Here is a 26,656-nt window from a genome sequence, read left to right on the forward strand (position 1 = left end):
ATTTTTCACTCTGCAAACAAGAGCTTGAGATTTACCATTTGTACCAAATTTCAGAGGACCTGGCACTCTGTCTCTGCACTCACTGTTAATTTATTTTCTTTCTTTTTCATTTTACTTTTTAATTTATTTGCGGGCCTGGCATGGTAGCCTAGTAGCTAAAGTCCTCACCTTGCATAGTTGGGATCCCATATGGGTGCTGGTTCATATCCTGGCTGCTCCTCTTCCCTACCAGCTCCCTGCTTGTGGCCTGAGAAAGTGGTGGTGGATGGCCTAAGGCCTTGGGACCCTGCACCATGTGGGAGACTTGGAAGAAGCTCCTGGCTTCTGGCTTCAGATTGGCTCAGCATTGGCCGTCATGTCTACTTGGGGAGTGAACCAACCAACAAAAGAGCTTTCTGTATCTTCTTCTCTGTAAATCTGACTTTCCAATAAAAAAATATTTTTTAAGATTTATTTATTTGAAAGGCAGAGTTACACACACACACACATCTACTGTCCATTTTTTCATTCTCAAAATGGTTATGGTTGCCGGGACTGGGGCAGTCTGAAGCCTGGAGCTTCATCCAGATACAGTGGGTACAGTAGCCCAAGCTCTTTATCCTCCACTGCTTTCCCAGGCACATTAGCAGAGAGCTGCATTAGAAGTGGAGCAGCCACGCATGGTACCCATATGGGATGCTAGCTTTGCAGGTGGAAGCTAAACCTTCCATGGATTTTAATAGCTCCTAATAAAGTGCCCAGAAGAAGATTTGGTATTGTAGGTCAGGGATGCTACTGGAGGGTTTAGGAAGGTGACATGATTGCACTTTGGGAAGCTACTTGTGGAACTGGTCTGAAGGAAGGTGAACCTACCTGGATCAGGGGCATCAGGAGATTCTTAGAGTAACCAAGGCATGAGTTAGGGCTTTACCAAGGGTTAGGTCATTGGGGATGGAGGGGGACCCAAGTCTGAGACAGACAATAGAGACAGAGCTAACCTGATGTAGTGTTTGACAGTTGTTGAGAACAAGAGAGGAGGAGTTGTTAGGGATGACTCATTTTCTATTTTGAGTGGGTAGCAAAGGGAGCAAGAAAGATGCCAAGTGTATTTTGGAACACAGTGGAATGAGGGATCTGTGCTGTGCATTCAGCAGACAGGTAGAGACGGGGTTCTGAACGGGGGTCTGAGGCGCCGAGGTCAGTCTATGCCTGTGGGTGCTAAGTGGGAGTTGATGTGGTAGGAAAGGATGTACTCACCCAGCCATGATGATACAAGGCTGGAGATGACAGAGGAGGCGAGAAAGGTTGGTGTGCAATGTTAAAGGTAACGTTACTCAGGAAGCTGGGAAAGGAGAAGACTTCAGGAAGATCAGCAGTTTTAGTTGCTCTAGGGAGTTCAAAGAGCGGGAAGTTGGCAGATGCACCGTGAGATTGGGTAGTTCGACCTGTGCTCCTCAGGCCCCTTCTCTTATGTGAGCAGCTGCAGTAGAGTGCTAGGGATGGGAGTGAGATTGCAGTGGAATGAGGAGCGGGTGGGGATTGAGGAGAGGGAGGGTGTTCTCCGGGTAGTAGGGCTGGCACGGTGACAGCTTGGAGAAGCAGCAGCAGGGAGTACGGATAGTTTTCTCTAGAATGGAAGAATCTGGAGCCTGAGTTTCCTGGTGATGTGAAAGAACCAACAGAAGTGGTATAGCTGGTAGCACAAGAGGAAGAGACGGTTGCTAATTAGAGGGTGGAAGCAGTGACTTTGAAAAGGAGACACCATTTTCTTAGAGAAAGGTTGGTGGAGGGAAGAAGAGGCAGTGATAGAAGCAGGTGTATCCAGATTTGCAAAGGAGTTCTACCTCCTAGTCTTAGTTTTCTTGCCAGGCAGGATCATTGGCTGAGGGATGGAGGGCGCTGCAGTGGGCTTGGTAAAGGAAACTTGAAACCGCTCCTCATAGGGAGGGGCGAGAGCAGAACTGAGAGAAAGTCCAAGAACGTTAAGGGTTCTCCGCGCTGAAACACTATGCTCGAGGTTGTCCTTGGTCTGGCTCACAGTAATAATGCCTGGCACTTACAAGGTGCTTCATGCCAGCTGCTTTTTAGCCATTCTTCATTTATGTTGAATGAAGCCTTTGCCTCTGTAGAAATGGGATTCCTTCTGCTGAGGCAGAACTTTGTTTCCAGCTCGCAGTCACTGGCCCTTAAGGGGCTAGAATCTAGGCTTTGCTAACAAGGGAGTTCTGTCATGCTCTGCTTGAACATGGTGATGGCCCAAGTGGGCAGGGCCCTGGAGTCAGTACTGCTGCCCTAACAGGGGAACTGAACCTCTGGAGTGCTTTTCTAGCACTCAGAATAGAAAGACAAATGGGGCCCGGCTCGGTGGTGCAAGTGGTTAAGGTCCTCGCCTTGCACGCCCGGGATCCCATATGGACGCCAGTTCTAATCCCGGCCGCCCCACTTCCCACCCTCCCCACTTGTGTCCTGGGAAAGCAGTCCAGGACAGCCCAAAGCTTTGGGACCCTGCACCCGCGCGGGAGACCCGGAAGAGGCTCCTGGCTTCGGATCGGCATAGCATCAACCGTTGCGCTCACTTGGGGAGAAAGACAAATGACTGACAGCATCAGGTTTTGCAGCCTGAAAACCGTGTCCCTTATGACAAAGAGCTCTGTTAGCATCCCTACAGCCCAGGAAAGATTTTATTCCTACCACTTAGTTGTGAAATGAAGCATGCCTGTGGCCAGGTGTGACAATGGGATTAATAACAATTATTAACTCACCTATGTGTTTTCTGAGTTGATGTGACAATTTGAAGGTAAGGTGCACACCTGACTTGAGTGAAAGGGGAGAATGGTGGAGGAGGCAAGAGAAACAGACTTACCTTTTCCTGCTGCAGTCAGTGAAGCATCCGTGTCCTTCCTCAAGAGGTTGCCATGGATACGCCTTTGCGTGGTGGCTTGAGGAAATTGATTTCCATTATAATCAGATGATGTCGTAAGTTTGAAAAGAGAAAGGACAGAATGGATCTGTTTCTGGGGAGTGGCCAGCGAGCTGCCCACAGGCAGAGCCCAGCACCGCTGGGTGCCTGTGGCTTTGTTGGCTGCTTTGGTTTTTGCTGAAGTTGGGAAATGGTGCATCTCTCTCGTTAGAGCGCAGGCTCGGGCTGCCTCGTCTGCAGGGTCCTAGTGCCAGGAACTTGCTGGTTGATTCGGGAGAGGAACCAGTAGGAAATGGAAAGAGCAAAGTGGGGATCCCTGCTACTCTTGGGAGATTGCAGTTCTTAAGTACAGGACTGAAGTGGCCCTTGCCTTCCGGAAGAAGTTCCTTTATTGCAATAAAGGAGGTGTGTTGTGTAGCTTTCCTTCCTGACTTTGGTGAGGGCCTGTGAAGGTGAGCCTGTGGGTACCTGAGGAGCGCTTGGGCAGTCCAACACTGTGGGAGAGGTGGGGGAAGTCTTTTTAGGATGTAGGCCTGTCTGTATGAGATCTGTGAGGCAGATACAGGAGTAGGACCAGGAGTAAAAGGCTCTGTGTGTGTGTTATGTGTGTGTGGTATGAACCTGCTAGGTTCCTGGGAGGTGTTTGGAATCCAGTTTTCTAGGCTTCTAGGTTCCCCCCTCCCCCAACTCAGTAAGCCTGAGGGACTTATGTCCATCTTATTTCTTCCTTTCTAATGCTGTCAGAGATACTCGGGGGTGCTGTACTGTCAGATTGGGTTTCAGATCAGCCCTGCTGGGAGTGGCAACAGTTGACTTAGCACAGAAGTGGAGTCTGGTGGTGTCAGAGGATGTTGGGGGTTCCAGGGAAGGCAAGGTAGATGAGGAAGAGAGCATTTCCTCCTCTCTTGTTCCTCCTTAACTCCCACAAAGCTACTTACTTTCCTGTCTTTTCCTGAAAATTTTCCCGAGACTCTTAGTACATTTCCATCCACAGAGGTTTTTTTTTCCCCCTCTCCTCTTCCCCTTTTCCTAAATATTTTAACATCACTTAATAGCATCAGGAAGAAAAGTAGATTAGAAATCCACGGACTGCTTCCTCACTGGCTGTGTGATTCAGGATTGCCCTGTGGGGTATGGAGTAGGTCCCAGTCACAGTGGGGAAAGAGCCCATGGCTGTGCAGCCAGCCAGGTGTGTCCCTGCCGTGTTTTGGTTACAAGACATTGTTCTACTGAGATTCAGTTGTCTCACAGAATGGAGATCATGGAATCTGTTTTGGTCGTATTGCAAATTCATTTTTGAAGGAGAGTGAAACCTACTGCAATGTTTGCAGTTAAATTTGTTCCCCCCAGCCAGAGGACCCGAGGACCGATGTTCTTTCTCCTGAATGCACAATTTCCCTTCCCATTTTCTGAATTTTGTTAATAATTTCAATGATCATTCTTCCCTCACTTGAACTGCTTACTCCTTTACTAATTTCATGCGTTTATCCGTTCTTCCATTCATTCTCATAACATTTGAGTTCCAATTATGTGTGAGTCATCGTTGATGCACCTTCACAGTAATGAGGAAGACAACGTTTACAATTTGTTCAGTGCAGATTTGTGCCAGGCATTGTGCTGAGTGTTTCACTAAATTATGTTGAACTATTCCAGCATCCCCATGAGATAGCACTATTTCCTTTTTTTTTTTTTTTTAAACAAATGAGGTAACTGAAGCTCAGAAAAATTAAATCTCTTGCATGGCAACATATAGGTGAGGAACAAGGAGGGCCAGGGCTTACTGGCTTTGCATCTCATCGTTCTCAGAGCTCCTTGGTGCTGTGTCTGAGTCAGCCGGTTCTTTTCTCTCTGAGGCTCTTGTCTCTGGCCCTCCTTACTCCTTGGTGATGACTGGTACTCCTCTTGGCTGTAATGCCTGCCTGGGCCAAGCTGCTCCGGCCTCCACTGCATCCGGCAAGTGGCACTGGTTTGATGCTCCTAAAACAGTTTCACTGTGTCCTTCTGCTGGCCAGGACCGAGACCATCCTGTGGGGATGGGTCAAGTCCAGCTGCCTCTGCCTCATGTGAAGCTCGCTTCCTGCCCATACTCACCTTTTGTAGTACAGCTCAGTGTGTTGATTTATTCAGTAAAAACCTGACTCCAGTTGCTAAGAGTGATCATAAAGAAGAAAAGTTGTGGACTGTGGAGGGCTACAGTTTTGTAGAAGAACTCATCCTGAATTCTTCACTTCAGTTAAGCTAGTCTTATAATGTTCCCTCGTCAATCCAAATTATTTCTGTTCCTACTTAGTGGACTTACAACTTAAACATCTAGGTAGATCTTTCGTCTCAACATAGAAAAAAGAAAAAAACGCTCCCTAATTTAAGGCATAGCTAGTACTTTTGGGCTTTCTACAATTGCGTTAATATTTATTGTCTAGGTTTGGGCATTTAACATAGTGGTTAAGTTGCTGTTCACTCGTCCCATATCAGAGTCCTTATTTAAGTTCTAGATCCTGTACTTCCGAAACAGCTTCCTGCTAATGATGGTGATTCAAATATTTGGGTCATTGGATTCACTTGCTCCTCGCTTTGGTTTTGCCTGGCCAAACCCATGTGGGCAGTGAGTGAGCAGATGTAGAATCTGTTTTCCTTCTCTGTCTCTCTCTGTCTTTCAAATAAAGTGAACACAACTGGGCCCGGGGCGATAGTGTAGTGGTTAAATTCCTCACCTTGTATGCGCCAGGATCCCATATGGTCAGCGGTTCTAATCCTGGTGGCCCTGCTTCCCATCCAGCTCCCTGCTTGTGGCCTGGGAAAGCAGTTGAGGATGGCCCAAAGCCTTGGGACCCTGCACCTTCGTGGGAGACGAGGAAGAGCTCCTGGCTTGGGATTGGCTCAGCTCTAGCCGTTGCGGCCGTTTGGGGAGTGAATCATCAAACGGAATATCTTCCTCTCTATCTCTCCTTCTCTTTGTCTATCCACCTTTCCAATAAAAATCAATAAATCTTTTTAAAAAATAAATGCAACTTTAAAATTATTGTACAGATACTTTTAAGATGCTTTTAGTATGTCAGATAACTTTTGTACTTTTATAGCTTCAGTGCTTTTATCTTTTTAAGCTATATAACACTAATATAGACGTGGCAAGTGTTAGTCCCATTTTACAGGAAGGTAAATAGTTTCTAAGATGTTAGGTGACTATGTGCCTTTGTGGCTAGAAAATTGAGGCGTATGTTTCTTAGGTCTGAACTCTCCTGAATTTTTAAAGGAAATGTGATCTAGAAGAGCTTGGCTTTGGAAGATTAGAGGTGTGTGTGAGAATAGTGGGGTGTAGTAGAAAACGCAGGTGGTCGGATTTTGGTTCCAGTTTTGGCCCTACTCCTGTGTAACTTGAGGGGAATTGCTGAGCTCGTTAAGCCTTGCTCGCCTGGTCAGTGTCTGCATGGCCTACCTATCTGTGGGGTTATTCTAAAAGCCAGTTTAGGCCGATCTGGTGATGATGCTGCTTTTGTTAGCTAAGTTTTCCTGAGCACTGTTTTCCATGGGTTATCTCAGCTAATCACCGCAGCACTTTTTGGAGATGCGTTCTTTTGTTATTCCCAATTGACAGATGAAAACATCGAGGCAACTGTGCAATTGTTTCTTGGTGCTAAGCCAGGAAAGCAGTGGGAGTCAAGAAGCAGTACTCCTCACCGTGGTACTGGGAGGTGCTGTTGACTAGGGTGCTCTGTAGACTCCACAGGGCTCTGGGTATCTGAGGTCCATGCTTTGAGGACCTGCATGGGCCTACCCACCTGAGGAGAGAGGATGGGGGCAACATGGGGGCTAGTGGGGAGGAAAGAAATGGCTTCCTGGGGAGTCTGACCAGCACTGAAATTAAGGAGAGGTGTATCGTTACCCTGTTTCTGCCTGTTGCCTATCATCATTTGGCTCCTTGGTCTGCCTTGGAAAGGGGGTGCAATGGGGGAAGCCAGAGGAGGAAACTCAGTACAGAGAGGACAGATAGCCCCAGGCTCAGGGAGTGTAAGACTTGGCACCCTGAGGCCAGTGGAGCTGGTCAGACCCAGTCAGCCTTAACCTTGGTGGTTGCACAGGGAGCAACAGCTCTGCCTCTTGGTTCCTAGCTCCAGACAGACAGCTTAAATGAGTAAGTGATATTGATACATAACTCCTTGGAGACCTGTCACCTGAATTTATAATCTCATTAATTAAAAAATTATTTGAAAGGAATAGTTACAGAGAGAGGGAGAGAGAACAATCTTCATCCAATTTATTTGAAAGGTGTAGTTACAGAGGGAGAGGAGAGAACAAGAGCTTCATCCACTGGTTTGCTTTTTAAATGACTGCAATAGTTAGGGCTGGGCCAGGCCAGGCCAGGCCAGGCCAGGAGGCCTGGAACCTAGAGCTTCATCCAGGGCTCCTACCTGCAGGGGCCTATGCACTTGGACCATTTTCTGCTGTTTTCACAGGCACACTAGCAGGAAGCTGATTTGAAAGTAGAGCACCTGGGACTTGAGCCAGCATCCATTTGGGGTAATGGCTCTGCAGGTGGTGGCTTAATGTATTATGGAACACCAGCCCCTCATTAAATTTAAAAAAAAATCATAAAAGTAATGTTGGAACTTTGTGAAATACAGAATTATAGAAAATGGTCTCATTGGGCCTGAGAAGCTAGAAGGCAGGGCCAGAAGTATCAAGGACAGGTGGTTAAGCTGGCCTGGGCCTTGTGCTCCAAGGGGAAATTTCCTGACTGTAGCTTGTCCTCTTGGGGTCCAGAGCCTGGTCCCCTGTAACAGCTGGAAAGGAGGAGTGACTGGGGTACCTTAGCCAGCAAGGGGGTCCAGTGGAGTCTGACCTGCTTTCCTGTGTGCATTTGCTTACCTCCGTTACTGTCCTTTCTTGGTTGTTTATTGAGAGCAGAACCTGGCTCCCCTGGCCCCTGAAATTCAGATGCTTATCTCATAGACTTGACTCCTGAGAGGGAGGGAAGGGCCCCAGAAAGGGAGGCCAGAGACCCTTATTTGTGGAGGCCCTGGACAGCTGATCATTTTGTAGTGTCACTTGATGCTTGTGGGCCTGCTGAGGCCTCATGCCCTGGAAGCAGGTGGGCAGTGAAGTGAGAGGTTGTAAGCTAAGAGGAACTGTCAATGAGAATGTGTCCTGTGGGCCCAGCTGGTGGGCCCTGCCTTTCTTGTCTGGCTCAGGTGAAGCAGGGGGGCACTAGGACCCAGAGGCGAGCACAGAGCCTGACAAGTCTAGAGCAGCACTAGCGCAGAGTGAGTCTCATCAGCTGGCAAGCAGGATTCAGTGTCTGTGGGTTCAGGAGTCCTCGGGCAGCAGGGGGACTTGATCCTCAGTCCCCATCACCGCCCCCTCCCTCCCCTACCAGGCAGCCTCGACAGGCCCCTGGCTCGGGGAAGGCCATGCCTCATGGCTCCTGTGTCTGTCCATGAGGGCCCGGCGCCCTGACTCTCCTGCCTAGGTTCCTGCTTTTTCTCTCTGTCTTTGGCCAGCTGGAGGAGGGGGCCAAGGCTGGGTGGGCAACATGGCCCAGAGCAGGAGGCACGTGTATAGCCGGGTAAGTGGCCCTGATCTGGGGTGGCCCTGGGAGGGCTGCTGGGGAAGGCCCGGGTGCCTGTGGACATTGTTGCTGTGGGGGGTGGGGAGATGGGCTGGAACTCAGCTGGGGCACTCAGAGAGAGTGTTTGCAGGGAACCCCCAAGGCCCAGTTGTGGGTGAGCTGGGCCAGCTTCCTCTCCCGGATTGGGCCTTGGATGGCGACCAGCAAGGCCTGACTTGGGACCCCACTTGGCTCAGGCCAGGGCTTCCTGAAGATGGGCAGGTTGTGGTGGGCATGCAGAATGGGGCTGGAGGGTCAGCAAGGCCCTGCACTGAGGCCTGCTTTTGGAGCTGCTTTGTTGCTCGTCACCTGCTTTCTCTGCGAGATTGGATCTGTACCCTCTGTAGTCTGTTGTATCTGCCTAGTTCTAGGAAGCTCGTCACGGGGGTGGGGGTAGGGGATGTCTCGGAGTTTGAGTGTAATACTGATGTCATTGTCAGGTCCATGAGAGCCAGCCTGCTGTTGCAGGTGTGCTTGATCTGGGATTCCCAGAGCTCCTGGGAGCAGTATCTTCACATACCTGTGCAACCTTTTGGGGTGGGAGTTGGGGAGGGACAGCCTGGGGAGTGTCTTCGCTCTTCCTTGACTCTGGCTGGGTTCTTCCTGAAGCCGAGTGATGGGAGGGGGTGTTTGGAGGGAATTCTGTGGAATCAGTAGGACTGGGGTGTTGCTTGTTTCTCCTCTGTTCATCTGTTTCCTGCAAGGCCTTTGGTTCATGGAGGTGCTCTTACTAAAAATAGGTGAGGTGTGATTTTCTTCTAAACTGTGGGCTGATTTGGGACCAAGTTTCATGCCATGGTCTGTTGCCTGGGGTGTGTCAGAAGCTGGGAGTTACCTAAGGACAGTGTTTGCTCTGATAAGCCATCCACTCGGACCACCACGCAGGGTTTGGGACAGAATGAGGGATAACTCAGAGGCATCTACTTTACTAGTCCTGTGTGCCTTTTCTTCTTTTTCTCTCTTTCTTTCTTAGCATGTGGGAAGGATTTGCAGAGCTTGAGGACTGAGGGGTGACAGAACAGGATGCAGGGCAGGAAGAAGGGAGGTGGGTGGCTGAATGGCTTCAGTAAGGCATGTGGAGTGGTATGGTGGGTATGAGGATGGAGGGGAGAAGAGTCAGGTCAGAAAGAACTGTGATAACCCTAGGGCCTGGAAGGAGGCAGGGAAAGAGCCAGGTGAACTGCAGGGAGGATGGGTGATGGTGGACAGGGCAGCAGAAGCCAGTATGGTCCCGCACTGAATTCTGGCTTTCCATTTCAGGCTCCTAAGTCAGGGCTGTGGGTTGAGGGGAGCCTGGTCTACCCAGAGTTATTTGCATTTCATTCTCTGCCTTGAGGACAGTGCTCTTGAGCAAATAGCCATGTGTGGTGACATTGCCTCAGCAAATTCTAAATGTTGGAAAATTAAAATACAAGCTTAGCATTTCTAGAAGTTTCCAAAAAGAATTTGGAGGCATCTTCAAACACACTGTTGACATAAAAAAAAAAAAGATTTATTTTTTTAATTGGAAAAACAGATTTTACAGAGAGAAGGAGAGACAGAAAGATCTTCTATCCGCTGGTTCACTCCCCAAATGGCTGCAATGGCTGGAGCTAAGCTGTTACAAATCCAGGAGCCAGGAGCCTCCTCCAGGTCTCCCACGTTGGTACAGGGTCCCAAGTCTTTGGGATATTCTCTACTGCTTTCCAGGGCACAAGCGGGGAGCTGGATGGGAAGTGGAGTAGCTGGGACATGAACCAGTGCTCATATGGGATTGCAGCGGATGTAAGACAAGGATTTAGCCACTATGCCATCACGCTGGGCCCCTGACATTTTTCAAAGGAGAATTTGATATCTTGGCCTCACCCTGAGAATGGGGTTTAAGGAAATGACTTTGGTCCTTTCAGCCCAGGTTATTGGCTGGGACATTTCTTGTGCAGGAGGATGACACTCTTGACCTGACTCCTATGTGTATGTCATGGCTCTGCTTTCTTTCAGACGCCCAGTGGCAGCAGGATGAGCGCGGAGGTGAGCACCCGGCCTCTGCGAGTGGGCTCCCGTGTGGAAGTGATTGGAAAAGGCCACCGAGGCACTGTGGCCTATGTTGGAGCCACTCTCTTTGCCACTGGAAAATGGGTAGGCGTGATCCTGGATGAGGCAAAAGGCAAGAACGATGGAACTGTACAAGGCAGAAGGTATTTCACATGTGAAGAAGGACATGGCATCTTCGTGCGCCAGTCCCAGGTACTCATGCCCTGCTCCTTTGTGTGTGCAGCTGGAATGGTGGTTCTTTTTTCTGGGTGTGGGCATAAGCCTGTGGTTGGGAGAGTGGGAGGTAGCAGAGGAGGGAAAGTTGGAGAAGTTACCCTGTGTCTTGGCTCTTTTGGGTACTGGAGAGAGGCCCTACTACAGCCACCCTTGAGCTAGCTGTACAGAGTTTGTTCTCTGGCCACAGATCCAGGTATTTGAAGATGGAGCAGATACTACTTCCCCAGAGACACCGGATTCTTCCGCCACAAAGGTCCTCAAAAGAGGTAACAACCACCCACTTAAATTGTCTCCCCCCATCCAGGAGTGTGCAGGGCTTCTCCCTATGCCACGGGGCCATCCTGAGATTGTTCTGTCACTACCACATTCCCTTGCTAGAGCTCCCCCACCCCCCCCAACCCACCATGATGTTCTGTGCCTCTGCTCATCTGTGTGAGCATACATGTTATTTCTGTTTGCTTTTCACAGAGGCAACTGATGCAACTGCAAAGGGTAGCAAACTGGTGAGTGAACTGAGGGCTGGATGTAGGGGGAGTAACAGAATGGGAGATGAAGAAGAAAGAGAAGAGGGAGACCCAACCCTAGGCAGGGAGGAGCAGTGAGTCTGAACTGAGCTACCTTCTATTCTCTTCAGTTTTTCTGAGAAAGTAGCTTCTGATTTGCCTTATTAGGGCTAGAGTAATGGTGAGATCAGGGAAAAGCTATTATGTTCCAGAAGTTCAAGGTCAAATGGGGTTAACCTGGGGGTGACAGGAAGGACCCTAGTAGTGGAGCCGACTTCCTACCTCTTGGTACCCAAATGCTGAAAAGGGCAGAAGATACAGGAAGAAGAGTGAGAGGGGTGGGGCTCCAGATTGCAACTTCTCTCAGTGAAGGTGTGGCCATCCTGGAAGCTGATCTTTGGGAGATCCTTCAACTCACTGATTCAGGGCTTGACAGTGGCCTGCTTGACTTCCCCCACTGTTACCTGTGTATGCCTGAGTTGATCTTAATGCTACGCCCTGGATGTGTGGCCAGCTAGCACAGTGTGATGTCTGTTCTCTAACTCTGTCCTTTCCTACCCCTCATGCAGCGGGGATTGAAGCCTAAGAAGGTGGCGTGTTTATTCTTCGTGCCTGGGAGGTTGAGGGTCATGAACACCCTCCCCAGCTGTTGTGCATGTCCTTGGTCTGCTGCATGCATGTGCGTGTCATTTTGGGGCTGGGATGAGCTGAGGAAATGGCAGTTGTGACTTGCAGAGTTCCTTTGAGGGATGCAGCGACGCCAGCATCCGTGGCCAAGCCCAAGTAGCATTCATTAGGAGTGATTCCCCTGTCCTGGACTGCTAGTGAGAGATTTCAGGCATTTGGTTGTAAGTGGCAAGAGCATGAATGAGCACATTTACTGGGCTACAGTGAGTATGCACCTTGCCCTGGTTTGCAATATCTTGGAAAACTATAAGGAGGAGCTGGGGAAGGTACCAAGCAGGGTGGTCATGCGAGGAGACAAGAGGTGAGTGGCAGAGCATAGAAGAAGCAGTCATAAGTTGGAAATCCTGAGAGGCTGTGTGCCTGCTTCCAGGTGGGTACTGCCAGGAATGCCCATTGCCACCCTGCCTTCTCCCACGGTGAGAGATACCGCCCCCTACCATGGGAGCCACCGGCACTGGAGTGGAGCTCGCCTTTGCCACCTCTCATTCCTGCCACAGACTTTTAAAAACTCTTCAGTTGCTGCTGTGACCACTTCCTCACACCAGCCCGTGCCTTGGGTCTCTGCCTGAGCTGTATGACTTGCATGTGCCTGTCTAATCTGTACTTAACTGTGCTGTGTGTACAAAATACTGTGATTTCCTTGTTGCTAACCTGTCTTGGGTGTTTCTGATGTTGCATGGAGAGCTGTTAGAATCGGGCAGTGGGTGGGGAAAGGCAAAGCATCGCCTTGACTTTTGGTTGGTCATGGGACCTCACTTTGGAATCTTGCTATGATAGACACCATATACTGGTACTTTCTTTGGGTCTGGGCTCAAGGGAATGGGGATGTAAGGAAAATATTGTCTCAAAGGATACTGGACCCTTCCCAGAATTTCTAGAAACTTGGCTCCATTCCTTGATTGTTGTTTTCTGGTCGGGGCTCCCATCTTTGCCTCAGGCCCCTTCACAGAAAAGAGCATGAAACTGCAGTCTTCTGTGTTGGGTTCGCGCCACACCTGACCTGTGGGCTGACCTGAGCAGTGCCCAAACTTGGGGTCTCTGACATCTTCCCAGGGAAACATGACAAAGCTCATGCTGAGCTACAGCCCTTCTCTGCTCACAGTGGTAATGTCAGTCAAACGCCTGCTTGCAGTCACTCAGTGTGGAGCAGGGAGCCAGCTCCAGAGTGCACAGTATTCTTTGAAGGAGGAGAGTGCCCAGTCCCTTCTGGAACCTTTTTAGGGGCAGGCTTCACCCTTTCTACAACCCAGGCACTGTTTGAAGAGGAGCCCAGAGCCATCACTAGAGCTGCTGCTGCCCCAATAAACTGTTCCCCAGGGTTTCTCCCTTAGCTCTGATCTGAAGTCAGGGAGGGGTGCTGCGGGTGTGTCTGAGAATCAGGAGACTAAAGGCTAGTGTCAGCGTGCCTATGCGAAGTGGTGTTGAAGGGGTTGTATGAGAGACATGGAGGGAACAGAGAGGCCTCGTGTACCTTCCCAGTGATGCCCTGCCTTCATGGGTGCCATTTCTGGGATGGTCCCTGCCCATTTTGTGGGTGCAAACTCAGGGGAGGGTCCACAGTGGCGGGTGGGGGAAGGTGGATACAGAGCCTGTTCATTGGTGGAGGAAGCAGGGTGGGCTCTGCGCAGGCCGTTGTCCAGTCAGGAGGAGGAGGAGGAGGAGGAGCCAGCAGAGCCCGGGCGGTTGCTAGGTGACCGAGGAGCAGTGGCTCCACCTCCGCGGAGCAGAGGAGGGTGGGTGCATGACGTCAGGTGGAGCTGGTGCTGCGGCCACTGAGGCTGCCATCAGCCCGAGGTGGCGAGCTGGGCCAGGCAGTGCTCCGGTGCCTCCCGGAGTCTGGCCGTCTCGCGGTGCATCTGCAGGGGCCTGTTTCGGAAGGACAGCCATTTGCAGGCTGGGAAGCTGCTGGCCAGGGAGCTGAGGCTGCATTGTTGGGATTTGATGCACTAATCTCCTGTCTCCGCCGCCTTTCCCTCTGTTCGGTCTCTTTCCCTCCCTCCCTTCGTCTGTCCTTCCTCCCTGTGTTTGTCTATCCTCCTCTGTCCCTCCTTCTCTTTCCTCTCCTTGCTTTCTTTGATTTTCTGCAATGATGAGACAGGCACCGACAGCCCGAAAGGTACTCTTGCTTGCTCTGGTCCTGCTGCTGGGTTGCCAGGGCGATGGTGGCAGCAGGCTGCTGGGGTGGGGGTGGGGGCTGACTGACTTCATCTCTCTACCTGGTTTTGAGGAGGAGGTGAGAATGAAGGTGGAGGGTGGAGAGAAGTGTGTGTCACCACCCTGCTCCCTGCCCTGGACGTTTGCTCTCTACCCTACCTGCTTTCGGCTCTGGCTCTGGGTACCTGGTAGCCTCACAGGCCTGGACTTGAGGCAGCCTCTGCTGTAGAATGGCCCTGGGGGAATTTTATGTGGTAGATTGTGGGGAAGCAGGTGTCTTGGTGCCTCTAGTGGGCCTACTATTTCACCCAACCTCAGCTGGAATGACTGCTAGGTGTCATAGCATCCCTGCTCCCCCAGGGTCTGTGTTAGGAACATCCCTATGGTGGTATTGGGACCCTGGAGTAGTTTGAGACACACAGCTGTGGAAGTGTAGTTCAAGGTAGCAAGGCTGGGAGATTGGTTTGTCTGCATGGGCTCCGTTGCTCCTGGGAACAGAGCCCAAGCCAAGTATTGTATCTGCCAGAGCAGAGCTGTACTGGGTAGTTGGGAGTTGGAGTTAAGCATCCATTTTTTACTTTACAGTAACCCAAAGGGTTCTGGATTTGATTTAGGACAATATTTCTGTATGTTGCTGCCTGCCCTCCCTCTCTTCTCCCCCCCCCCCCCCCTTTGTAGAGCTGGGTGGGGTTACTTAGCTGAGCTCTGAGCTTCTGCTAATGCAATATTCATAGTCCTGACACCTGAGCCCTCTGCCTGGGGGATAGGAACTGCTGCAGTCTCTGGTCTGGGGTATGGTGGGGGGTGGGCAGCAGTGCTGGTCTGCTGGAGGGAGCTGGTCTCTGGGCTCATCTTACATCCTGTAACCAGGGGTTTCTCGGGAGCTTTTGTGAAGTCTAGCACTTGAGGAAGAGGCTGACCTGGGAAGGTCCTTGGGAGGGGCAGTGGGCGGAGCCTCTGGCTCTGGGCTGGAGTGGGAGAGGTTGTTTCCTGAAGGACTGGTCTTTAGAGACCTCACCAGCTGCTGCCCTTGGTCTCCTGTGGCCCAGCCTAGGAGACAGGGACTTCTGGGATCTCCAGGGTATCTGCAGGGGTAAGACCTGAATGGGGCTGGGCAAAGAAGGGAGCAGAAAGCAAGGACAACAGAAGTGTAGGTTCCTGGAGGAGGAGGATGGGGATTCCCTGGAGGGAGGAGGAGGTGGGGGTGGTGGTGGTGGTGAAGGGTGGCGGCGGTGGTGGTGGCTAGCTGTAGCCCCATTCCTGTTACTTCTTCTGCTCTCACCGCTGTCCCTTTGCTGTCTTTCTGCCCTCACCTTTCTTTCCTGACTACTTCTCTGGCTCCTGTTGCCTGTCCAGACCACAACTCGGCGGCCAAAGGTGAGAAAAAACAGGTCCCTGCACAAGCCTCTGAGTTACACACACAACCCAGTCTTGTGCATGTGTGTGGTTGTGTGGATAGCAAGGAGTGGTTGGTCACTGTATTCCTGGGTTCCCTGTGAGGGAGTCAGTGGCCTGCAGTGGTGACAAGCCTCTTCTGGGTTAAAATGACTTACAGCTCTTAGATTGTTTAAGCCAATAGCTTGCGTGAAGAAGAGAAGTGAGAAGAGTTGTGATTCCTGAAGGCAGACTTCTGGCCAGTTTTAGGGGGAAGGATTGGAAGAGTGGTGAAGAACCCGGCATTGTAAAATGTCAGGAGGTGAGGAAGTGAGTGTGTCAGTGAAAAGCTTTAGGTGGAGTGAGGCCTCAGGATTGCAAGTGGTCTCGGAGTGTCTGTCCACCTGGAGTGCTTCCAGGCTCAGTTGATTGAGAGAGTGCTGAACAGGCCTGTCCAGTCCAAGGCTTGGAGCTTCAGGGCAGCTCCGCAGGGGCCTCAGTAAGATCCTGATTAAGAGTTCTTTGTCAAGGGACAGGGAGATGACAAAAGGTTAGCAGTAAAAACTTTGTTTCGTGATGGAGGAGAGTGATATAACTCTTAACCTTGGTTCTTTTACCTATAAAGCCTCCTGAAATAGACCCAAGACATGGAGGGTCAAAGACTAAGGGAGGGTCTGGTGGGGGTAGAGAGTAAAGTGCTTGGTACCTTTGCTTTTAGGTCAGCCTTCTTTAAGAATGTGAAAGAGAACAAACTCGTATCTCTTTTCTGGGAATGACATTGAGGGCAGCACTTTTTCGTCTCTGGGGAGGAAAGCATAGACATGGAGCAAGGATAGGACTGGAAATATTAAGAAATTGCTAAGAATGATCACAAGTGGGTCACAGAGGGGAGTTCTAGGGAGAAAGAGATTCTGCTGTAAAAGATGGTGCCAGAGTTGGGAAGAATGTGGGGTAAGTGCCAAGGGAGTAGCCTTATAATCTTATGTCTTCCCCCATTCTCTCCTCCCTCCCTCCTCCCCTTGTCCTTTGTTACTGTCTGTGACTTTCTGTGTTATTTTTCCCTCTGTGTTCTCATTGTGCTTTCACACTCTCTGTGCCTTTTCCCTTGGCTGTCTTCCTCTATTGCCACATTCTCTCTCTCTCCTTTTCCTGATTCGTGTCCTCTGTTCCCTCTCTGGTCTGCCCCTATCCCCTGAGTAGCCCACCCGCCCAGCTAGTACTGTGTCTGGGGCCAGTAGTTCCTTGGGCCCTTCTGGCTCAGCATCAGCAGGTGAGCTGAGCAGCAGTGAACCCAGCACCCCAGCTCAGACTCCACTGGCGGCACCCATCATCCCAACACCAGCCCTCACTTCTCCTGGAACAGCACCCCCACTTCCTTCCCCATCCAAGGTAAGGACTGGGGTTAGGGTGAAGGAAAATCAAGATGCCAAACGGCCTCTGACATCTGGTGGGTCTTGGAAACTTCTGGGGTTGGGGAAGATCCAGAACTTAAATCTGGAAGGGTAGAACATGGGCATGTGGATATCTTGCTACTAACTGAGCTATACTTTCCTTTCCTGCCCTTCTGTTAGACTTTCCCTTTTAGGCATTTGTGTGCCACTTGCTTTTGACCATGGAGCTGGGGCAAAGTTTGCACATATTGTTGTCTTCTCTACTGTGGCTCATTCTCACTGGGGAGGTGGGGTAGACTGCACAGAACACAGGGACACTCCTTTGCAGGAGGAGGAGGGACTGCGGGCCCAGGTGCGGGACCTAGAGGAGAAGCTAGAGACTCTGCGGCTAAAACGGGCAGAAGACAAGGCAAAGCTAAAAGAGCTGGAGAAACACAAGATCCAGCTAGAGCAGGTGCAGGAATGGAAGAGCAAAATGCAGGAGCAGCAGGCAGACCTGCAGCGGCGCCTCAAGGAGGCACGGAAGGTAGGTCTTGGGATGAAGGGGGTGGCAGAAGAGGTTGAGGGACCCAAGGGGGTGTCCTGGAAACTGAATTGGCTAGAACCAGGAATACCACGTGGGAAGGGGTAGTCTGGGACTTCTCTGTGTTCCTCCTTCCACCCGCTTCTACTCTTTCCTCAGGAAGCCAAGGAGGCACTGGAGGCAAAGGAACGCTACATGGAGGAAATGGCTGACACAGCTGATGCCATCGAAATGGCCACTCTGGACAAGGAGATGGCTGAAGAGCGGGCTGAGTCTCTGCAGCAGGAGGTGGAGGCACTGAAGGAGCGTGTGGACGAACTCACTACTGACTTGGAGATCCTCAAGGCTGAGATTGAAGAGAAAGGTAAGAGCCTGGGAACTGCTAGGGGTCATGTGGGGCGGGAAGAGCCTTGCCTGAAAGTATTGGTGGTCTCCTGCAGGCTCAGATGGGGCTGCATCCAGTTACCAGCTTAAGCAGCTCGAGGAGCAGAATGCTCGCCTGAAGGATGCCCTGGTGAGGTAGGGTCCTCCCCTCTGCTCGGCTTGGCACGCCCCAGTCTCCACCTGGGTAGAGCACCCATCCCCTGACTGTGTCCCTTTCATCTACTCCCCTCTTCCCCTCCCCATGGCTGTCCACTTTATCTCCTCCATACTTCCCCAGGATGCGGGATCTTTCCTCCTCTGAGAAGCAGGAGCATGTGAAGCTCCAGAAGCTCATGGAAAAGAAGAACCAAGAGCTGGAAGTGGTGAGGCAGCAGCGTGAGCGATTGCAGGAGGAGCTGACCCAGGCAGAGAGCACCATTGATGAGCTCAAGGAGCAGGTCAGGGAGCCCAGCCTCCTCCTCCTCGTGCTGGTGCTTCCTCTTCCTAAGTACCTCCCTGCAGCTCTCACCCTGTTCCCTGTACCACAGGTGGATGCTGCTCTGGGTGCCGAGGAGATGGTGGAGATGCTGACAGACCGCAACCTCAATCTGGAGGAGAAAGTGCGGGAGCTGAGGGAGACCGTGGGGGACTTGGTAAGAAAAGAGCAGATCCCTGACTCACCTGTTGAGGGAGATGAACACATGACCCTGACCTTGGAGTGGGTGTGTGGTAAGGGAGCCACCCTGACTCTGCCACCTTGACCCTGTATTTTCTTTGCCCCAAATATCATGTGGTGTCCTAGGAAGCGATGAACGAGATGAACGATGAGCTGCAGGAGAATGCACGTGAAACAGAATTGGAGCTGCGGGAGCAGCTGGACATGGCAGGCGCCCGAGTGCGTGAGGCCCAGAAGCGTGTGGAGGCAGCCCAGGAGACAGTTGCAGACTACCAGCAAACTATCAAGAAGTACCGCCAGCTGACTGCCCACCTACAGGTGCTTGCTCCCCTCCTGCTCTCCTCAGGCAACCACCCCAAGAACCCCCCATGACTCAGCTGTGCCTCACTGTCTGTTTCCAGGATGTGAATCGGGAGCTGACCAGCCAGCAGGAGGCATCTGTGGAGAGGCAGCAGCAGCCACCTCCAGAGACATTTGACTTCAAAATCAAGTTTGCTGAGACCAAGGCCCATGCCAAGGTCAGGAGAATGGTGTTCAGAAGTCCCTCATGAGTGTGGGTTTGGGCTGACCTGGTGTTGGGGTACTGGGCTTCAGGTTCCTTGGGGAAGAAATGCTTTGTGTAGGGGTTTGGAAGATTCTTGCCCTGGGCTTGTCCTTTAGAAGCAAGGAACCTGTGGGAGTTCTGAGACTCTTTGCTACCGTAGCTCAGAGCCTTCTTCCCTATCCTCCTCACAGGCAATTGAGATGGAATTGAGGCAGATGGAGGTTGCCCAGGCCAACCGACACATGTCCCTGCTGACAGCTTTCATGCCAGACAGCTTCCTTCGGCCAGGTGGGGACCACGACTGTGTCCTGGTACTGCTGCTTATGCCTCGTCTCATTTGCAAGGTATGGCTAGTAAGTTACAGGCATCTGCTGGACTTTCTGTGAACCAACCATTTCAACTGAAAATTGCCCAAAGAGTTCTTGAGGATCACAGTCAACAAAGTCACAGATGAATATATCCAGTCAGCCCTCTGTATCCTTGATCCCACATCTATGGGTTCATTCTATTGTGGATCAAAAATATTAAGGGAGAAAAAAATTAAATTTGTATTGAACATATGTAGACTTTTTTTTTGTCATTATTTCCTGAACAATACGGACTAACAAATATTTACAGAACATTTGTATCATATTAGGTATTATAAACTAGAGATTATTTGAACTGTAAAGGATGAAGTGTATAGGTTGTATGGAAATACTTTATCATTGTATGTAAGGGACTTGAGTCATCATGGGATTCGTTATTGGAGAGGAATCTTAGAACTACGACCCCATGGATATCCGGCAATGACTGTGTTACAAAATTGTGTATATTTTTGTGAGGAGCACAGTTGGGGAACTGATTTAGATGGAAGCAGGATGTGATTGAAGAGTAACATTGGGGCTAAGAGATAAAATTCTAGCCAGATAGATAGCAGGACCATCACTTTAAGTCAGGGAGTAGCTTGGCCCTGCTGGTCTCCTTGTCTTCATCCTGTGTCCCGATAAGCTCTGAAGATTGCGTTGTTACCCTTGCCTCTCAGGACTTCCTACCCATCTAAGAACTGTGTCGGCTTTTTCTCCATGCGTCTATATTCCCCACATACTGTTGAGCTGTGTGTCTTAGGTTCCTGAGTCTGTGTCCTCTGTCTTCTGCTCTGAGTCCCAGGTCTTATTCCCACAGGCAGAGCTGATCCGGAAGCAGGCTCAGGAGAAGTTTGAGCTAAGTGAGAACTGTTCAGAACGGCCCGGGCTACGTGGAGCTGCGGGGGAACAGCTGAGCTTTGCTGCTGGGCTGGTGTACTCGCTGAGTCTTCTGCAGGCTACCCTGCACCGTTATGAGCAGTAAGTGTCTCCTGACCCCCACCCCAGGACCCTGGGTGTAGGAGTGGCTGCAGTTGAGGTTGCTAGGCAGACCTTGGCCTCACAGAAGCCTTCTCTGGTCTCCAGTGCTCTCTCTCAGTGCAATGTGGATGTGTATAAGAAGGTGGGCAGCCTCTACCCCGAGATGAGTGCCCATGAGCGCTCCTTGGACTTCCTCATTGAGCTGCTGCACAAGGACCAGCTGGATGAGACTGTCAACGTGGAGCCTCTCACCAAGGCCATCAAGTATTACCAGGTCTGGGGAAGATTACAGGCTTGCAGCATAAGGGAGGGGAAACTTTCACCTGATGGTGACCATGGCCGTGTAGTCAAGGTGGTATGTCCTGGACTGACTTTTTGAGACATGGTTTGCTCTTGGATGAATTTACCTTACGATACAACTACTTGTACCTTTGGAGACCGGTGATGACCAGGGAGCAAGCTACAGTTTGGGAAGAACTCACTGCTCTTCCAGGGGCTAATAACTGTCTGTTTATTCTTTATCCCTCCTCAGCATCTGTACAGCATCCACTTGGCCGAGCAGCCTGAGGACTGCACCCTACAGCTGGCTGACCACATTAAGGTGCAGTGTCTGGGCTGGTGGCTGAGCCCCCTGTAGAGGACAGAAATGGAGGATGTAGATATGGCTCCCCAAGTTCATTCCATTAGATTAAAGCAGGGTTACCAAAGCTGGAAGACTCAGGTTTGGAATGGTTGGAGGGTTACTGATTTCTTAGGAATTATAGTGGGGCAGAAGGGCTTCTGTCAGGTCTTAAAGCATGTGTTTCTGCCTTCACAGTTCACTCAGAGTGCCCTTGACTGCATGGGTGTGGAGGTAGGACGGCTGCGTGCCTTCCTGCAGGTGAGAGCACATCTAGGTCTTCCCTCTTGGGTCTCACCTTCTCACACCTGGCCCTGATTGTTGACTTGCTTTTCTTCCATTTCTTGAGCAGGGTGGGCAGGAGGCTACAGATATTGCGCTCCTGCTCCGGGACCTGGAGACGTCATGCAGTGACATCCGACAGTTCTGCAAGAAGATCCGAAGGCGGATGCCGGGCACGGATGCTCCTGGGATCCCAGCCGCACTGGCCTTTGGACAACAGGTTGGGGCTGGTAGGAGGAAGAGTGGGAAGCTGAGTAGAACCAGGATGGCCTAGACCATTATGGTTGGGATGTGGACAGGAAACATAAGTGGTTTGGGGATAGCTGGGAGCTGTAGTGCTGGACCCAAGATGGGTTCCTGATTCTTGGCCTGTCACATAGGTGTCCGACACACTCCTGGACTGCAGGAAACACTTGACGTGGGTGGTAGCTGTGTTGCAAGAGGTGGCAGCTGCTGCTGCCCAGCTCATTGCCCCGCTGGCGGAGAACGAGGGACTGCCTGTGGCTGCCCTGGAGGAGCTGGCTTTCAAAGCAACTGAGCAGGTGGGCCTGGGTGAGTGGGCAAAAGGGAGTCGGGGAGCCAGCAGCTGGCGTGGCACTTCACTGCTGCCTGTGGCTTCTGCAGATCTATGGGAGCCCTTCCAGCAGCCCCTATGAGTGTCTGCGCCAGTCCTGCAACATCCTCATCAGCACCATGAATAAGCTGGCCACAGCCATGCAGGAGGGCGAGTATGATGCAGAGCGGCCTCCCAGCAAGGTGGGTGGAGATGTCCTTGTGGGGGTTCTGGCAGGCCTGAAAGAGCAGGCTTGCAGAGCTGCTGTTGGTTGTGGGAGGGCAAAGAGGCAAGAGGCAGGTGTCTAGAGAGCACCATTCTTCTAGAAGGCAGGTTCTCCTCTGACAGGAGCATGTTGATTCCCTGTCTGATAGCCTCCTCCAGTTGAGCTGCGGGCTGCAGCCCTTCGTGCAGAGATCACAGATGCTGAAGGCCTGGGCTTGAAGCTCGAGGATCGAGAGACTGTTATCAAGGAATTGAAGAAATCACTCAAGATTAAGGTGAGGATGGATTGGGCTACCAGTCCGGGAACCAGAAACTGTTGGGATTGTAACAGACTGCCTGGGGGTTGTGGGGAAAAGTGGGGCCTACACTCAGAGTGGGAGCTCTAGCCCAGGTCCCAAGAGCTGTGCAGGGTAAAGGCTAGCTGGGAATGAGAAGTTCTCTGTCCTTGTCCAGGGGGAGGAGCTGAGTGAGGCCAATGTGCGGCTGAGCCTGTTGGAGAAGAAGCTGGACAGTGCTGCCAAGGATGCAGACGAGCGCATCGAGAAAGTCCAGACTCGGCTGGAGGAGACTCAGACACTGCTGCGGAAGAAGGAGAAGTCAGGCACCGTCCTTGGGGCCCTCCCTCCTGCTGCAGCTCTGTCCTCCTGTCCTGTGCCCCTGCCCAGGCCCTCTGACACTGAGACGCTCCCCGTTTTCTTTCCCGCTTTATCGCCTCAGACTAGATCTGCACTGCCTGCCCTGGCTGCTCACCAGTGGCACCTGTTGGATTGAAAAGTTGGGCTGGGGCAAGGGGAAGGGATGCTGTTAAAGCCCAGATGCTCTTTCACAGGGATTTTGAGGAGACAATGGATGCTCTCCAGGCTGACATTGACCAGCTGGAGGCAGAAAAGGCAGAACTAAAGCAGCGGCTAAACAGCCAGTCCAAGCGCACAATTGAGGGGCTGCGGGGGCCCCCGCCCTCAGGCATTGCTACGCTGGTGTCTGGCATTGCTGGTGGTGAGTATAGTGGATGGGCAGCAGTGCCCAGAGGAGATGGACTGCCCTTGGTGTCAGCCTGTGCGATGCTCAGCCAGAAATGTGCTTTGAGCAAGTTTTTACTTTTCTAAAAAGAATATGCTGAGGCCCTCTGATGGAAGTGGACTTGAATAGATGTTTGGGTCTGGAGTTTGATTTTTTTGTCCTGTTTGTATCCTAGAAGTCCATCAGCCTGCACATAGGCTGCACTGGCTCTCCTGGCATCCAGCCTTGCCTGGTGCCTGTCAGGGTTGTTTCTCTGCTGGGGTACTGTTTCCTCAGAGTGCATGTGGCTTCCGCCTGTGGTGTACACAGTTGCCTCCTTTGTTGCTGAATCCATGGTCTGCTCACTAAGTATGGTCAAGCTTTTTTTCTGGAGAGTTTCAGAGCCATTCTCCCCAATTTCCTGACTAAAGAGGTTGCTGCTGCCATCTTGGTTGTCATCTGCCTTGTAGTTAGCTTTTTCTCTCTCTTCAGTTTCCTCTCCACTCTTCTCACCTCCAGAAGACAGTCTCCTTGCTCTGGAATTAAACCCCCAACGTCCTCGAGACAGTCCTGCTGCTCTGTGTCCCGGTAGCTGACTTCCCCTAGGGTCTTGTTTCTCATTACACTTCTGTTATTGGCCCCATTGAATACAAGAGATGACCAAATACTTTGCTGACTTGACCTCCTAAGGTATAGGGAGCTCTTTATTCTTTTGAGGGAATCACCAGAACTGTTACATTTTATTGTTTTAGCACAAGCTCTTTGAACCAGCACTGGTTCTGAATTTGTAAAACTTCCCACCAAATAAAAGGGGAACTTTTGCCTCAGAGGCACAGGGAAGCTTTCTGTCACATATACTTGTCTTTCCCCAAAGATAGGCAGGGGACTGAGGCAGGGCCTTGACAGGGCAGTTGCAAGTGATCAGGAAAAGGATTTTCTTACAGGTTGTACCCAGGATTCCTTTTAGGAGCCCCCTTAATCTTTCAGTCTTTTAACTCCTCTCTCCTCTTTTCCTGCTCCCCCATGGGCTGTCCTGAGCACAGAAGAACAGCAGCGAGGTAGAGACCACCTTGGCTAAGAGTTACTAGGGCTGGTGGGAAGAGGGGCTGGGGTCACAGGGTGAGGTTTCCATCTTGGGAGCAGCCAGACCTGGAAGTGGAGGGAATGAGGAAAGGGGAAGAAGAGAGATGGAGTTGGTTTTTCAGCCCCCTCCATGGAGGACTGATGACATTTGTTATGGTACCCACAGGAGGTGCCCCTGGGCAGGTTCCAGGATCTGTGCCAGGCCCTGGGCTGGTGAAGGACTCACCGCTGCTGCTTCAGCAGATCTCTGCCATGAGGCTGCATATCTCCCAGCTCCAGCATGAGAACAGCATCCTCAAGGTGAGGGCTGCAGGAATGACTGGACTGTGTGCTGAGCTTGCCTCGCTCATGATAAATGGCAGGGCCTTCTAGCACCTTCTACTGCCCCTTTCTTTTCCTCTACAGGGAGCCCAGATGAAAGCATCTTTGGCAGCTCTGCCCCCTCTACATGTTGCAAAGCTGTCCCTGCCACCCCGTGAAGGTCCCAGCAGTGAACTGGCAGCAGGGGCACTGTACCGGAAGACCAGCCAGCTACTGGAGACATTAAATCAGCTGAGCACACACACCCATGTAGTGGACATCACTCGCAGCAGCCCTGGTGTGTACCCACCAATTCCGGAGATGAGGAACACATCCTCTTTCGTTGCCCCAGGAGTTTAGCCCCTGCCTAGACGATCTCTGCACCATTGGATCTTAGTGTTCAATTTGCTTGGTTCACCAACTCACTCTTAAGTGCCTGTTCCCTGAGGGGCTCTGCATGCCTAACCCTTAATATGGTAGAGCTGCCTGCCTGGGCTTTACTGCTTTCTTTTCCCACAGCTGCCAAGAGCCCGTCGGCCCAGCTTATGGAACAAGTGGCTCAGCTCAAGTCCTTGAGCGACACCATTGAGAAACTCAAGGTCAGCTCAGACCCTGCCCTTCCCCATCCTCCCAACCTCACCTCAGAGCATTCGTTGAAGGGGCATGTTCCTCTGGGCTCAGCCATATGCTAGATAGACATTATGGAGTGAGAGGAAAGGGTGGGCAGGAAAGAGTGAGAGGAAAGGTGGTGAGAGGAAAGTTCTTGCCTTAGGAGGTCACAGTCTCAGTTTTGCAGAAGAGCAGATTCTCATTAACAAAATGGATGAGTAGAACTTGTCTTAGGGTATTTGGTTCAGTCTGCAAATTCTGTCAACTGAGATTACCATGAGTGATATAGCTGAATTTGGCTTTTAAAGGTAGTAGACACCAAGTGAAATGCTGGGGTGGAGGGTGGGGTTGGAAATGAGAGCAAAAGTATAGTAACAGAGAGGCCTGAGTCCCTTCACTTCAGTATTGGTGTCTGTGGAACCAGGGAGGTTTTGGCTGGCCCGTGGGGGGACCTAGAAATGAACTCTTGTCTTCCTTTCCCCCGCTTCAGGATGAAGTCCTCAAGGAAACAGTATCCCAGCGCCCTGGAGCCACGGTCCCCACTGACTTTGCCACCTTCCCTTCATCAGCCTTCCTCAGGGTAAGAGGGAAATGAGCTAGGCAGGGGATGGGCAGTGTGGTGGGCTCATGTGGGTCCTTCCCCTCTATACCAGCAGTTGTACACCCTGGGTTATTTTGCCAAGTCTTACTTGCAAGTAACTCAAAAGTGCTTGGAATACTTCTAGATATTTCATTAGTTTAGCATACGGACAACATCTCTTTCATGATTTGTCAGGCCATGTATTCCCATTCTGATTTGAAAAATTGGAGCAGCCTGGCCTGGGAACTGAGGCCTCAGTCTCCTGGTGCTGTCTTGGGTTCAGCGACCATTTCACTGACTCACAACTCGAGTGAATCCCTGACCTGGGGTCCTATTCCTCTTGCTAACCCCCAGGCCAAGGAAGAGCAGCAAGATGACACAGTCTACATGGGCAAAGTGACCTTCTCCTGTGCAGCTGGCCTTGGACAGCGACACCGGCTGGTGCTGACCCAGGAGCAGTTGCACCAGCTTCATGGGCGCCTCATCTCCTAAGCACTCCTTGTCCCACTGTCCCCTTCAGCCCTCAGCACTTTGGTGCTGCTCTGCCCGATGCACAGCCACCTCGGCCAACCCCCAGGTAGATCCGTGTGGGCTCCGCTGTTCCTGCCCTGTTCAGCTTCACTCCCAGCCTATCAGTGCCCTGATTCCACCCTTTGACCTGGGGTTTCCTGTCCCCGTTCATTCCTTAGCCTCTACCATAATCTGCAGTTTGGCTGCTCCCTCCTACCTGAGGGGCCTCAGGGCATGTGGGGGTAGCTGAGACCCCACCACCAAAGGTTGAGTGAGGTCCCCCTGACTGAGGACTTCACCCCTTGATTAAAGCGACTTCTGCTTCAGTGCCTTCTGTGTGGTGTTCGGAGTGGGACTTGGGCCCGTGGACAGGAGCAGGAGTTGAGAAGGGTTGGTGAGAAAGTGTATTCTGTGAGAAATTCAAGGACCCCTTCGTTAGTGACCTGTAGAATGCTGTGTCCCTCAATTTGTGTGCGGTTAAGTTACCCTGAGCAGCAGGGAAAGGCCTGCCACATAAGTTCCTTTACAGAGTTTGGAGGTTCAGCAGCATGTAGCCTTTTTTTAAAGGCAGATTGTAGCGAGAAGGAGGGAGAGACAGAAAGATCTTC

General features: G+C 51.4%; 1 protein-coding gene across 8 annotated transcripts in view; it reads left to right on the plus strand.

The window, feature by feature from the left end:
• The window catches only part of DCTN1 (dynactin subunit 1), a 28,806-nt gene extending 2,432 nt beyond the window's left edge, over positions 1 to 26,374 (plus strand). Inside the window, exons 1-32 of one of the 8 annotated variants that reach the window (XM_040993666.1) lie at positions 8,155 to 8,459; positions 10,479 to 10,724; positions 10,936 to 11,014; positions 11,217 to 11,251; positions 11,821 to 11,841; positions 14,037 to 14,054; positions 15,449 to 15,469; positions 16,667 to 16,855; positions 17,186 to 17,383; positions 17,540 to 17,744; positions 17,821 to 17,899; positions 18,042 to 18,201; positions 18,292 to 18,396; positions 18,546 to 18,737; positions 18,821 to 18,937; positions 19,155 to 19,307; positions 20,128 to 20,288; positions 20,394 to 20,562; positions 20,821 to 20,889; positions 21,106 to 21,168; positions 21,260 to 21,409; positions 21,570 to 21,731; positions 21,814 to 21,945; positions 22,117 to 22,242; positions 22,421 to 22,563; positions 22,797 to 22,963; positions 24,010 to 24,024; positions 24,216 to 24,349; positions 24,455 to 24,647; positions 24,869 to 24,948; positions 25,449 to 25,538; positions 25,893 to 26,374. In XM_040993666.1, coding sequence (XP_040849600.1) covers positions 8,427 to 8,459; positions 10,479 to 10,724; positions 10,936 to 11,014; positions 11,217 to 11,251; positions 11,821 to 11,841; positions 14,037 to 14,054; positions 15,449 to 15,469; positions 16,667 to 16,855; positions 17,186 to 17,383; positions 17,540 to 17,744; positions 17,821 to 17,899; positions 18,042 to 18,201; positions 18,292 to 18,396; positions 18,546 to 18,737; positions 18,821 to 18,937; positions 19,155 to 19,307; positions 20,128 to 20,288; positions 20,394 to 20,562; positions 20,821 to 20,889; positions 21,106 to 21,168; positions 21,260 to 21,409; positions 21,570 to 21,731; positions 21,814 to 21,945; positions 22,117 to 22,242; positions 22,421 to 22,563; positions 22,797 to 22,963; positions 24,010 to 24,024; positions 24,216 to 24,349; positions 24,455 to 24,647; positions 24,869 to 24,948; positions 25,449 to 25,538; positions 25,893 to 26,030 — 3,843 coding nt within the window. In that variant the 5' untranslated portion in view covers positions 8,155 to 8,426 and the 3' untranslated portion in view covers positions 26,031 to 26,374. Of the gene's footprint in view, positions 1 to 8,154; positions 8,460 to 10,478; positions 10,725 to 10,935; positions 11,015 to 11,216; positions 11,252 to 11,820; positions 11,842 to 13,709; positions 14,055 to 15,448; positions 15,470 to 16,666; positions 16,856 to 17,179; positions 17,384 to 17,539; positions 17,745 to 17,820; positions 17,900 to 18,041; positions 18,202 to 18,291; positions 18,397 to 18,545; positions 18,738 to 18,820; positions 18,938 to 19,154; positions 19,308 to 20,127; positions 20,289 to 20,393; positions 20,563 to 20,820; positions 20,890 to 21,105; positions 21,169 to 21,259; positions 21,410 to 21,569; positions 21,732 to 21,813; positions 21,946 to 22,116; positions 22,243 to 22,420; positions 22,564 to 22,796; positions 22,964 to 24,009; positions 24,025 to 24,215; positions 24,350 to 24,454; positions 24,648 to 24,868; positions 24,949 to 25,448; positions 25,539 to 25,892 lie in introns of those variants that run through there. The other 7 variants (XM_040993668.1, XM_040993667.1, XM_040993669.1 and 4 more) reach the window with 7 other exon arrangements.
• Positions 26,375 to 26,656: the final 282 nt, after the last annotated feature.

The sequence above is a fragment of the Ochotona curzoniae genome, unplaced genomic scaffold (assembly GCF_017591425.1).
Source record: "Ochotona curzoniae isolate NIBS_2020 unplaced genomic scaffold, NIBS_Ocur_1.0 contig_883, whole genome shotgun sequence".
In the NCBI taxonomy this organism is placed as follows: Eukaryota; Metazoa; Chordata; class Mammalia; order Lagomorpha; family Ochotonidae; genus Ochotona; species Ochotona curzoniae.